We start from the raw sequence: 14,028 nt of genomic DNA on the forward strand, positions 1-14,028 counted from the left end.
GTTCATTTAAAGATGGAATTACTACAAATAAAATGGTATCTTTGGATGGTGAAATGATTGTGAAAAGCAATAGTTTTAAGTATTAAGTACCTAGGGTCGGTAGTACAGAGTAATGGAGAAATACATGGAGATGCATGCAGTAGAATTAGGGCTGGATGGATGAAGTGGAAAGAAGCGAGTGGTGTGTTGTGTGACAAAAAAATTTAAATGAAGCTGAAGGGAAAATTCTATAAAACAGCCATAAGACCGGCTATGATGTACGGAACTGAATGTTGGGCAGTGAAAAAGAAAGGAACAACGAATGCATGTGGCGGAAATGAGAACGCTTAGATGGATGAGTGTAGTGACAAAGAAGGATAAAATTAGAAATGAGTATTTTAGGGGAAGTCTAGGTGTGGCACCAATTGATGCCAAAATAAGAGAGCATAGGTTAAGATGGTTTGGTCATGTTCAACGTCGAGACGTTAATCACACAATACGAAGAATAGCTGAAGTGCAGATTCCTGGAAGGAGTAGGAGAGGAAGACCAAAGAAGACCTGGGGGGAGACGATAAGGCAGGACATGTTGGTAAAGGGGATTAACATTGATATGACCCAAGATAGAATTGTGTGGAGAAATGCAATTAGGGAAGCCGACCCCGCATAGGGATAAGGCAAAGAGAATGATGATGTTCAGTACTGATGCCATCAATTTCTATTTCACATCTGATTGGTACTTTACTAATTACTATTGTTTTAGTTTTCTGAGACGAAATTGTCATATTGAATTCTTTTGCTCTTATGTTAAATCTGTGGACTAATATTTGCAGACTATCTTCATTCTGTATTCTCTTCCTTTGTTGATGCTTTTGATGATTTCATCCTTGATTACAGTGCAGAGAATAGAGCTCAATCAGCCTCCCTGTCTAATTCCGGTGCTTATGTCTATACGTTCTGTAAGTTGTCTATTCTGACTTCCATTTTGTTGTTTTGGTAGATGTTTTCAATAGTTTTTATGATATCTAGGGGAACTTCTCCATTATACAGAAGATGAATTTCATCTTCGAGTCTTACTCTGTCAAATGCTTTCTTCAAGTCAATCAGACATAGAAATGCTGGTCTATTATACTTTAGTGATTCTCAGTAATTTGCGTTAGGACGAATATTGCTTCTGTATACGATCTTCCAGTAAGAAAACTCTGTTATTCATCTGCTAAACTTATCCTCTGATTAATTAGTTCTTGTAGAATTTTAGTTGTAAGCTTTAGGGTAGTTTTTAACAAGTTTTTTTTCCTTGGGTTTGTATGACTGCGCACCTTAGGGTCCATTCGCCCATCTAACCGATTTTGCTCATTTTTACATTAATTTCAACTACTATATGTTTATTTTCCTTCCCTATTTATACATTACAATATCCTCATATCATTATTATTATTATTATACATTAACATTTTTTTACTTCTATTTTTCATTATATTATTCATTTTTTATATTCAATTATATTTTTTTTTCTTTTTTTGTATCTTTTTTGTTTTTTATTTTTTTAATTTTTTTTGTTAATTATTTTTTTTATCCATTACGGTAAGACTAAAACCCGATTCAACCCGTCGGAGGTTATTCGTCTTCTTAATGGTTCATTTTTTTTATACTTACTACACTGTTTTTAATTTTTTTTAACAATATTTATCTTTTTCTAAATACAGATAGTTAACCATAGCTACTCATATTTTCAGTTTATATTTTTAATATGCTCACATAATAAAATGACCACTTGTGGATTATTACTTTGATTTAATAAGATTTTAAAATTAATTGGATGTATGACATCCTTTAACTTATAAATTTTGTCCAAAAAGATTTTCACTTGAGCTTGTATTAGAGAGCAATTTAATATTTGATGCTTTGCATCTCCTATTTCTCCACAATTGCAATGTGGATCGGTTTTTAAACGAATTTTAAATAGAAATTTGGGAACAGGTACGTGATTAAACCTCAAACGACAAATTTTTCTTATTGCATTTTTGGAAAGATTCCCCTTTAACAAGTTGATACATTTGTAATTTTCTGGTTGCTTTTTATCTCCTTTTTTGAATAGTAGAATTAGTTCGCTCGTTCTCGATTCTTCCGCAATTTTATTGTGTTTTATAATTTTGTTAATTAATATTGTAAATAATTGTATAATTGTTCTGTCATTGTTGCTTCAGAATAGTTCAGTAATTCGTTTGGTATCCCGTCCTTATCTGCAGCTTTTTTGTTCTTCAGTTTTTCAAGTTTTTTTCGAAATTCCTGTGTGCTTATATTAACTTCTTCATTTGTGGCAATTTCTGGTGTTTTTGTTTCTGGCGTCATTGGTTCTTCCTCTACATAAAGCTTTTTTAGATAGTCAATGCATGTATCCTTTTATGTGTTTTTGTTTTTATTTTTAGTTCCTTTACCTCCATTCTTTAATCTCTTATAAAGCGCCATATTTCCTATTGGAGACCATAAAAATCATGTTCCATTTCTTTCCCAGTGATCATTTTTAATCATCAAGTTAGTAAAGTTAAGGTGAAACAGTAGCGATCAACAGGTAGCAAAAACGCGTTCCAAGATTGCGGCTGCAATTTTGAATATTTTATCGAGATATTTGGCACACGTATTCGTAATATAATAAAGAATTGGGTACAGAGCCCAATTTGAAAAATATATTAATATGTGGAAATTACTCTGTAATTAAATACAATATTAAAAAACGAGCCTGTACCGCCATTAAGAAGAACAAAAAAATACACTTTCTTCAAATAAACTTTTTTATCCGATGCCTAAATTTTGTGTCATTTTGGAACTACTAAAATTTTTTATTTCATTAGTAGTTCCAAAATGACACAAAATCTAGGCATCGCATAAAAAAGTTTATTTGAAGAAAGTGTATTTTTTTGTTCTTCTTAATGGCGGTACAGGCTCGTTTTTTAATATTGTATTTAATTACAGAGTAATTTCCACATATTAATATATTTTTCAAATTGGGCTATGTACCGCCGTTCTTTATTATATTACGAATACGTGTGCCAAATATCTCGAAAAAATATTCAAAATTACAGCCGCAATCTTGGAGCGCGTTTTTGCTACCTGTTGATCGCTACTGTTTCCTCTTAAGGCAACACATGGCGAAGAAGGACAAGAAAGGAAAAATAGACAGATATTAAAGAAAGCTTGTGTGCTATAGTTATGAAAGCACTGGACAAAGAAAGGAGTACAAAAAGGGTAAAATCCCCGCTAATTATATACTAACAAACGAAAGAGACAATATGTAAATACCTATGTAATAAAAATGCATAATAAAATTAAGAATAAGTTTATAAACTTTTATTAGAAAAAAAATGTTTTATTTTTCAATTGCTTCACCAATCCCAAACATTTTATTATAGTTCTTTTACGATTATCATTGTACAAGTATTAATCAGAATTTTTACAATAATATAATTTGTTTAAAAATAATATAAGTTAAATAGATATTAATTTCACGAATTTTCAAATTGTCTTCCAAAATTTTGTAACTGAAGCATTGGAGGTATTTCTGTTGGTTGCTCTTGTCCATATTCTACATAGTTTCTCATGCATGGCCTTTGCGGATGGATAGGCATTTGAGACCCCATCGGTGGACCTGGAGGAATGGGTAGCATATTTGGTGGGAGTCCTGGTTGAGCACTGGAAAGGCCTGGTTGTCCAGGATAGTTAAAGAACCTAAAAATAAATTATAATATGTATTAACTTTATAGTAGCTGATTAGAATCAAAAAATCTACTGCAAAATCGTTAGACTTAACTAAACTGATAAATTAGATCATCAAAAAAGGCGTAAAAAAGAAATTAACGAAAATCTCGTAAGAGAAAAGGTCAAATTAAACAATATAACTGATGTAGATCAGTTAAATTGTATAAAGACAAAGATAAAAGCAATAGGCAAGAAATATCTCATCAAAACACACAAGAAACACAAATAGTCCATTAAAATGTTACATTTTTTAGGCCGTACCTTGCATTTCTTAGAGGAGTCAATTTTATTTCTTTAATGTGTAGGGGGGATCAGTAGAAGCTTAAGTTCAAGTTTTTGGGGTCGCCATCCTTGTCCCCCGGTCGCCATCTTGGAAATGGGGTGCAAAGGGGTTTCGCGCTATATCTCGTAAACTACCAACCCTACAGAAAATCTAATTAAACATAAAATGTAGCAAATTAAATTTTCCACAATTTTGTTACTATTACTTTTTATCGTCAAGTGACCAACAAAAAAGATATAACCAAAAATATGTAAATTTTTTTTAACAAGTTTCCTTTTGGATATTATAACTTTTTTCAGTTCATTTTAAAATAAAATAACATTATAGCATTTTGTAGAGGGTTTTTTAGCGAACATTTTCCACTATAAAGTTGTTTAATTCTATTTATTTATATATGTTGTACAGCGGTCCAAACTTGACCAGATTCTTGAATGCTCATAGGGATACAATAAAAACAAAAGTTAGGCTTACTTTTCTATCTATATATATATATTTTTTATCCTATCTATTATTAGTCTGTTTTTGACCTTTCTTCCCACTATAAAACTTATAACTCTAAGCATATATAGAAATTCCCAAGAAGTTGTTTGAGGACAAATTCGCCGCTTCAGAAGAAGAATGACTCAACCGCAAAATGCAAAATTCTTAAGCAGAACAAAAAACGATTTTTGATATCAAAATCATAAAGTATGATAAAAATTAGCCATTCACCATACCGTGGTCAGTAACCGTGGTCAGTGTGCCGCTTGTATATGAAGTAACATAACTTTTTTCCTATTATATATTTTGACTTAAAATTTTCCAAAAAACTTCTTCATGAACTATATTTTATTGTTGTGTTGGTTAAAATTATAAACTAAAAAGTTTGTCACTCAACTTTTTTAAGTAAACATGAAACTAACGAAATATGATGACAAAATGTTAATAAATTAACAACTCCTTTTTTAATGTGTTTAAACATTTTGGACAAATTTCATTGTTATCTACATACTTCAAAGATGACACAGTAAAATTTTTAAAAGGAAATATTTACAGCGACCAAAGATACAGCGAGGTAAATTTGAAAAATCATCAAAATTGATTTTTGGCATTTTTGTATTGAATTTATTTTTTTAACATGTTCCACCAACTCCAGATAAAAATAAACTTCATATTCAGATTCAGCGATTTCGCAAACATAAAAATAGGCCCAAATTCATCATTCACCTTAAATTTGATTTACGTGGTTGGCATAACGGTTAATGCCGCTCGTCTAATATATAAATAGAAAAGCATTATTTTTCTACGAGAATTCGAGAATCTGGTCAAGTTTGGAGCGCTGTAAAACCTAGATAATAAATAAAATTAAACAACTTCATAGTGAAAATTGTTTATTGAAAAATCCTTTACAAAATCGCTATTATGTTATTTTATTGTGAAATGAACGTAAAAAAAGTTATAACCTCCAAAAGGAAATTTCTTACAAAATTTTCTCTTATTTTTGTTTATAACTTTTTTGTTGGTCACTTTACGATAAAAAATAATAGATATAAAATTGTAGAAAATTTAATTTGCTTCATTTTATGTAAAATTAAATTTTCTGTAGGGTAGCTAGTTTAGGAGATACAGCGCGAAAGCCCTTTGCACCTCTTTTTCCAAGATGGCGGCCGGGGGACAAGGGCCTCAACCCCAAAAACTTGAACTTAAGCTTCTACTGAACCCCCCTACACATTAAAAAAATAAAATTGACTCCTCTAAGAAATGCACACTAAATGTAACATTTCAATGGACTAAAAGTGTGGATTGACACAAGAGATATTGACATTGATGGACCAAAGGCGAGAAGTAAAAAACCATTCCGCTAAGTACAAAGAATTAAACAGTAATATCTACAGAAGAATAAAAGACGCCAAAGAGTTATGAATTAAAAACCAATGTGAAGAAATGAAAAAGCATAACAAAAATACGATAACTTCAATGTCTATAAAACAGTGAATGAGATAGCAGATATTAGAAAGAAAAAGCCACATCGGAGTACTTCAGAACAGAAATGGAAAGATAATACTAAGATAAGAGAGTTTGTTTATTTACACCACAAGCGAACTGTTTGGACCAGCTGTAAACAAAGTTTGAATAACCCTGATTATATCAGTGGCGGCTTTTGGGGGCAGGCAGGATAGGCCGGGCCTACCCAATAATTTTAACAGCTTTAAAATTGAAAAACATATATTCAAAAATTATGTTAAGAGGATCGGTACGTATTTTCGGCTGCAATGCTATTCAAATGGGGATTCATTTTTTTCGAATCCTGAGAAAACTAATAAGTATTTTTGAAAAATTTAAACGCAGAATGAAAGATCACGTTATTAGCGAGGGCCGAAAGTCCCTGAGAACTTCTATAATGTTTATTTTAATAAGTTACAGGGGTGAAAAACTAAGAGAAAATTTAGTGTGATTTTTAATTTCAAATATATCATTCAAAATAAACTTTTTATTTATTCTAAGGGACTTTCGGCCCTCGGTAATAATTTAGTCTTTCATTTTGCGTTTAAATTTTTCAAAAATATTTATTGGTTTTTTCAGGATTTGAAAAAAATAAACACAATGCCGTGGTAATATTTTCCAAATCTATCTTTGTCTTACAACGCACTCAGCCGAATATAATATTGTCAGAATATATTGTCAGTTAGACACTGACAATCAGTGACAATTTTAAATATTTGACATTGCATCGGGAATATGTTGAGTTATTGATTAAATATTATTGAAATATAGTGTATTTGATAAATAATTGATTTAAGACGTGAATTTAATAAAAAGTTATTTATTGTGTATTATTTGTGGAAGATCCAAGCAGAGAATACAAAAGGATAATATATTCTGTGATCCAAGTATTTTGTTGTTAAAGATGTTCAAAATTGTAAGCGCTCCATAACAATATATTATTAAAAAATCACTTTAACACTTTTCCTCTTTTCTCGATTGAGTATTAGTCTTTGTTGTACAAATAAATTATTACAATCACTGAATACATAGTTAGTGAAAAAATTATCACATTTATTAACTGAATTAATAATTTCCAATTATAAAAATAACAGTTATCCAAGAACATTCAAAACCCATCTCTTTAAATTAATGATGACATTTTCAGGTGGAATGACATTCTACTAATGTTTATATATCCATACCAGTGTGAATTTTACTACACGTAATTTGCCGTGTAAAGACAGAAAAAGTAGGGATACACGTAAAATATTTGCGAATTATGTACCCATAGTTAATGCATGTAAATAACTTTTAAATGTACTAAATCACTCAATACACACATTAGCTTCCGTTAAAACAACTATGTTATAATATATATTATCACAAAAAGCATTGAATTAGTCCTGTCGCCAGGGGGGGTACAACGGCCTCGTTAATTCAGATGGACTTACCCAAATTTTTTTTATGTATTCTGACCCGTAGAACACGAATTTTTTGGGTAACAGTTGATCCGGATGTCGATAAGATTGTTATAGACCAAGAACTTGAGGAATCAAATAACAGCGATTTTTGGCAAAACAAAACAATATTTTGTATTTTTTGGGTCATTTTAAGCAAAAAATATTTCTACAAGTTTTTTAGTAGGATGCACAGTTTTCGAGATAAACGCGGTTGAACTTTCAAAAAATCGAAAAACTGCAATTTTTAAACCCGAATAACTTTTGATTAAAAAATAAAATAGCAATTCTGCTTAGCGCCTTTGAAAGTTCAAGTCAAATTATGTCGGTTTTGATTATTTGCATTGCTAAAAATTTATTGTGTTATTGCTAAACAAAGCTACAAACAACTAGTGCGTGAGTGATGTTTCTATGATTTCTCATTTAAAATCGAACGAGTAGGTAGAATAGGTACTAGTGCAATCAAGACTATTTCTACGTTACATGCGTTAAAACGCATGTAAAAGCACGGGAAACCCTACGTGTTTATAGCTTTGTTAAACAATAAAAAAATAAATTTTTACCAATGCAAATAATCAAAACCGATATAATTTGACTTAAACTTTCAAATGCGGTAAGCAGACTTGCTATTTTATTTTTTAATCAAAAGTTATTCGGGTTCAAAAATTGCAATTTTTCGATTTTTTTAAAGTTCAACCGCGTTTATCTCGAAAACTGTGCATCCTACGAAAAAACTTGTAGAAATATTTTTTACTTAAAATGGCCCAAAAAATACAAAATATTGTTTTGTTTTGCCAAAAATCGCTGTTATTTGATTCCTCAAGTTCTTGGTCTATAACAATCTTATCGACATCCGGATCAACTGTTACCCAAAAAATTCGTGTTCTACGGGTCAAAATACATAAAAAAAACTTGAGTAAGTCCATCTGAATTAACGAGGCCGTTGTACCCCCCCTGGCGACAGGACTAAATCGTATCCAGGCATTTTAAATATCATTAATAGGCCCGTTCAGAGCCGGCCGACCCCGCTCACATAAGATATCCGTACAAAAAGCGTTTGAAGTTAAGTCGCTTGCCGGGCAACGATTTATATTGTCGTGTTATGCTTGCTGTTTAGGCACCAGACGATCGGGCCTTCGCCGACTATCGTTGCCACTTGTAACGTAATTATCGAATTGTAATATAAATTTTCTTTTAAATTATGATAAAAAATATGTAACTGTAACATAATCTAAAATTATTGTAACATATTTTTAAACAAACGGAATTTATTTCTGGAATTGGGCGATAATAAAAGATTCACACAGAATATGGCGCTAAATTTCCACAAAAAGCATTGGACTTATTGATGGATACATATTTGAACTACTTTTTAATAAATCCTTATTAAAAACTGAACTGGAAATGATTTTTTCTGCTATTCATCGTGAAAATTTTCACGATAAGAGTTTGTTAGAACTATTTAAAAGTATGTTTGACAACTAAACCAATGAAATTCTTCCTGAAAGCTACAAGTTATTTTGTTTACTTGCTACAATACCTGCAACAAGCGCTTCAGTTGAAAGAACCTTCTCCACTTTAAAGCGAATAAAGTCATCTCTTCTCGGTGTCTCTTCGAAATACAATGACGCAAAATCGGCTTTCATCACTGTCTACTGATTATAGAAAGAGAGAGACAACAGGGGTAAACAAGAGCAATATAAGCAACAGAGGGAAAAAGAAAAGAACAGAAAAAGAGCGGCTGTGCGCGCGAGAGAACGGTCTGGAAAGACGTGCCACGCGCGTAAGCCGAGAGTGGGTTTAGTTGGTAGGCATTGTAACACGGATTCATCCGGGGGCAAGGCCCCCAGTGGGGGAACGGGGAACTGCGTTCGAATGTACTCCGTTTACTCTGAATCTAACACACGCCAGGTACGATTCAACGATTCACCCCCCTCCCCCCCCCTCCCTCTGGATCCGCCACTGATTACACATAGCTAGGCTATATGTAATTTGCTGGCTTGGCCTACCCAAAATTTTACCCCACCAGCCGCCACTGGATTATATACAATCTCCGATAGGAGAGGAATGGAAAGAAGAAGAAATCGGAGAATACTAAAGATAATATGGATCGATAGAATACCAAGTATGAAAGCGGAAGTTATATGAGTCGTCTAGTTTCAAAACCCGACAAATATCCACTCAGGTCAAATGTTGGAAAATTAACAAAAAAACTGTTTTGGTATGAAAGTTAAGCTTATGGGTATTCATATTTTTTTTATTAGTTAAAAGATATGTTTCTGAATTAAAAACCATTTGTAATTATTCTGGAAATGCGTAATTTTAAATAAAATTTGAAAAACAAAAATGGACGTGTTGGGTTTTGATTTTTACTTACGGATTTGTCGGGTTTTGAAACTAACGTGTATGGAATTGTCGGAGTTTGAATTTATATATCCAGTGAAACAACAAACATTGTTGTTTTATCATATAATTGGTTTTATTTTGACAAAAAACATTAAATTTAACTAGTAAATCCGAAACTTTGTCAACTGATTCACACAAATGGTCATTGTTGGTTATCTGTGGAATCTCGCTGTCTTCAACATTATCATATTTTTTTGAAAATAATATCATCAAAGTATTTTAGAGTTTCAAGTTGTTGCCAATTTTCTCCCCAATGTTTTTCCAATAGCTCTTTACGTCTTCAAGCTTTTCTTTTTTTAGAACGTACACCACCTGTAACTGTAGATTGGAACATACTTTTAACGGATTTTCCTTTTTTAAATACAGACATTTCTGAAAAATCTATGTACCTACGTGGTTCAACACAACAACCACAAATCTTGTTAGAGCAGCAGTGTGCAAAGCACAGATTGCCATGATGGTCGCCAACATCCGAAACGGATAGACACCACAAGAAGATGAAGAAGATTTAAATGGCCTAGATTTAAGGCTATTGTCAAGGTTGGCTATGGTTTGTTTTTAAACCAAGAGGAGTGATTCAAATTTACCGCGCTGTAATGCTTGTTTTTAATTTTATTGGTCCAACCGCGGGCAAGTTTACTCCACTGTTATAAAATTTTGACACTAATGACATTTATCAAATTTTGACACAATTGGCATTTCATAAGTTAATTAAGTTATATCGGCGATTTTTTGTATTTTCTGCGGTATTCCTTTAATTTTTAGATTTTTAGTCCGCTTTTATATAAAAAGCAGTTTGCTTTCAGAACTCTTTAGCGACGTATTAATATAATATAATTACCGTCGAGGGCCGACATGATCAAACAAAAAAGAAGATGTATTTGGTGATTATTCTAATGACTTTCTTGGGTGTGAATCTGTCTTTTTAGTTTACTCCTCCTGGTTAAAAAATAAACTATAGATTGCAATTGGCACAAACAAATGGTGCTCAAAAAAGGAATGTATGCTATAATGTACATAAAAAATAAACTATGGGAGTTGTGTTTGAAAATTACCAGCAATGAACTTACCATAGTCTATCTCCTAAAAAAATTGGTCTCGGCGTCATTATACCCATGGAGTTGTAATATTGTTGAGCTAATATTTCAATATCGTTCGTGTATTTTCTCTTCCATTTTGTTCTTCTGTTTTGAAACCAAATTTTTATCTGAAAGAAACAAAATAAGATAATATACCTAAAGTTTAATAATATGTAGTAATAATTGCAATATTATAATGTGTATGATTAATAGGCTGTTTAATAACTTTTGCCATACGAGAAGGCGTTACTACTAGTCTAGTTTTATTTTGTTATGTTACTGCTTATACTCTTCATGTGAACGTTTGTGAATTTTTATTTTAATATGTCAATTCATTTTTTGTTTACAAGCCATTTAATATCGATGTGCCACAGTATTTTTTACAATGAAGATATGTAATCACGAATCGTGTAATGAGCTTCGTTTTTTGGAATGTGAAGGGAATTTTGTTTGAGGATTACTTGCGAACTGGTAAAATAATAAATTATGAATATTATTGTAATGCTTTATGCCAGCTGAAGGAAAAAAAATGGTAAAAAAGACCCGATTTTCAAAAGAAAACAGTCTTTTTTATCATGACATTTCACCGTGCATCAATGAATTAAAGTTCAAATTGTTGGAGCATCTACCGCATTCACCAGATGTAGACCCTTGTGACTTCGATATGTTTTAATATATAAAAAAATCATTCGCGGAAACAGTTTTACATCCATTCATTATTACAACAGCTATGGAAGCATATTTTGCAGATCTTCCAGATTCCAGATTCTCATTTCTGGGATGGAATTCTTAAATTGGAATCTCATTGGAACAAGTGTAATACACTTAGTGTATTGATGTTCAGGGAGACTATACTCAATAATAAACTGTATTTCAAATCATAAAGCACAATAGCTACTAATTTTAAAATACAATGTTTCTTATTTTACCTGCGTTTCTGTTAATTTAAGTGTTTTCGACAACTGACATCGTTTGGCCACCGACAAATATTTATTTCTTTCAAATTCTGCCTCCAAAGATTTGATTTGTGATGCTGTAAAAGCAGTTCTGGGCCTTTTCTTTCGCTCATCGTCTGATTTACAATCTGAGTAACTTAGATCTGAAATAGAAATATATTTAATTAATCAAACTTGTTTAATTTAGTAAAGCACTTAGTAAAGTGGGATAGAAAATGTGCTGCTAGAGCGACATAAGAATTATTACGGCTAGAGACGGTTCCCCAATAAGAAGACGATCAGTAGAAGGAGCACGAATACGATAGAACGACAACTCATAGGAGGCACATTCAAAAAGAGACAAAGTGATGTTTACACAAAATTAAGATGAAGAATTCTACCATGCAATTCAGAAATTAATAAGTATCATTTTGACTAATAATTAACAAAAATTACAACTTACTCTCATTTAATGGCAATGAGATAAAATAATAAAAAAAAGTACGAACTAAAAAAGGATACCAAATGGGAGAACAAAAACAACTTAAATAATCTGCTATGCAGACGATGAAATACTAATCTCTCAAAGTAAAGATGATTTACAACGTATGCTGCACCAATTTAACATAACCGCCAGAAAATTTAACATGTTAGTTTTCCCAAAAAAGGCAAAATGCATGGTTATAGCAGCAAATCCAATAAGATGTAAAGTGGAGCTAGACGGTCAGATAATAGAACAAGTGGTGGAGTTTAAATAACTAGGCATCACATCTAGCTATGGATGGCTCGAAACAGAAGTGGAAGATCAAGTGAATAGAGCAAACAAAGCCGCAGGTTGCCTGAATGACACAATATGGAGAAATAAAGATATCGGAAAAGAAATGAAAGGCAGAATTTACAAAACAGTTATCAGACCAATAATGACATACGCGGCAGAAACACGACCCGACACAGAGAGGACAAAAAAATTGCTCGAAACAGCGGAGATGAAAACCCTTCGAAAAATCGATGGTAAGACACTATAGGACAGAGCTAGAAGTACAGATATACGACGGAGATGCAAGGTGGACAACATTACTAACTGGGTAAGGTAAGAAACAGAAGACTGGAATGACCACATAAGCCGAATGACAACAAATAGAGTAGTAAGGACAGCGAGAGACGGTTCCCCAGTAGGAAGATGATCAGAGGGAAGACCACGAAAACGATGGAACGACAAGTTACTAGAGGCATATTAAAAAAACAAACAGAGTCATGTCTATACAAAAAGAAAAAGAGATGAAGACAAACGAGAATGGAAGGAAGCAGACAACGAGGTCGTATGAGAAAGAATTGCTTCGAGAGAGTCAAAAATTATTTAACAATTAAAAACTCATGAAATAGAAAGGAATTTAGTAAAATTGTTGCATAGGTCCAAACCCATAAGTGATTGTAGATTTAGATAAAGAAGAAGTACTATCAAATCAAGCTGTTGCATTAGGAAATAACAACTCCTCCAAAGGAAGGAACGCCAAATTCATAAGAATCTAATTCAAGCAAAAAAGAATGTGAAGCAAGACCTTTTGTAGAAATGAGATATGATGGATACAGTCATAATCGAATGTAGACGAAAAAGATGATCGAAAATAATAGAAACATATTGGACTGTATATTCGCGGTGTGCAAGTACTTGGAGGGGATACGAGAAACGATCGTACGCAAATAGCGGAGAAATCTTGAAACTTTCTTAAATAATTCATAGTGTCAATTGAAATTGTCAAATTGACGTATATTTCATACCTACTGTCGTTAACAGAACATAATTTAAAACATGTATCAAAGATAAAACAGTTTTGTTTGTTTTTCGTTTGGCCCCTAAAGACGATTAAAAATTCAAATTATACCAGCCAGCCCAAAACGCGTCGTGACGTCATCGGGCTATATGTTTACATTCTGAACCAACAAAGTAAACAAAATTTTACGTTATAAACGTTAGTAGAAAATGCAGTTATGTGACGTTACAAGTGTTTTTGATCGTTTGAACTATTCATAGAAAATTTGTACTTTTACAAAATGGTTCTATTTTTCATAGTAAACCGTCTTTCCTTTCCTTCAATAACTATATCAAACTCCAATATCAACAAACTGGTATATATTACTACAATGACATACGATAAATGTCATTAGAATAT

The 14,028-nt window shown here is 32.2% G+C and overlaps 1 protein-coding gene across 1 annotated transcript in view; it reads right to left on the minus strand.

The window, feature by feature from the left end:
• Positions 1-3,309: 3,309 nt before the first annotated feature.
• The window catches only part of LOC114326881 (ras-related protein Rab-4B-like), a 133,273-nt gene continuing 122,554 nt past the window's right edge, over positions 3,310-14,028 (minus strand). Inside the window, exons 6-8 of the mRNA XM_050648842.1 lie at positions 11,852-12,021; positions 10,914-11,050; positions 3,310-3,702 (exon numbers count right to left, since the gene is read on the minus strand). Coding sequence (XP_050504799.1) covers positions 3,480-3,702; positions 10,914-11,050; positions 11,852-12,021 — 530 coding nt within the window. The 3' untranslated portion in view covers positions 3,310-3,479. The remainder of the gene's footprint in view (positions 3,703-10,913; positions 11,051-11,851; positions 12,022-14,028) is intronic.

This window comes from Diabrotica virgifera, chromosome 4 (assembly GCF_917563875.1).
Source record: "Diabrotica virgifera virgifera chromosome 4, PGI_DIABVI_V3a".
Classification (NCBI taxonomy): domain Eukaryota; kingdom Metazoa; phylum Arthropoda; class Insecta; order Coleoptera; family Chrysomelidae; genus Diabrotica; species Diabrotica virgifera.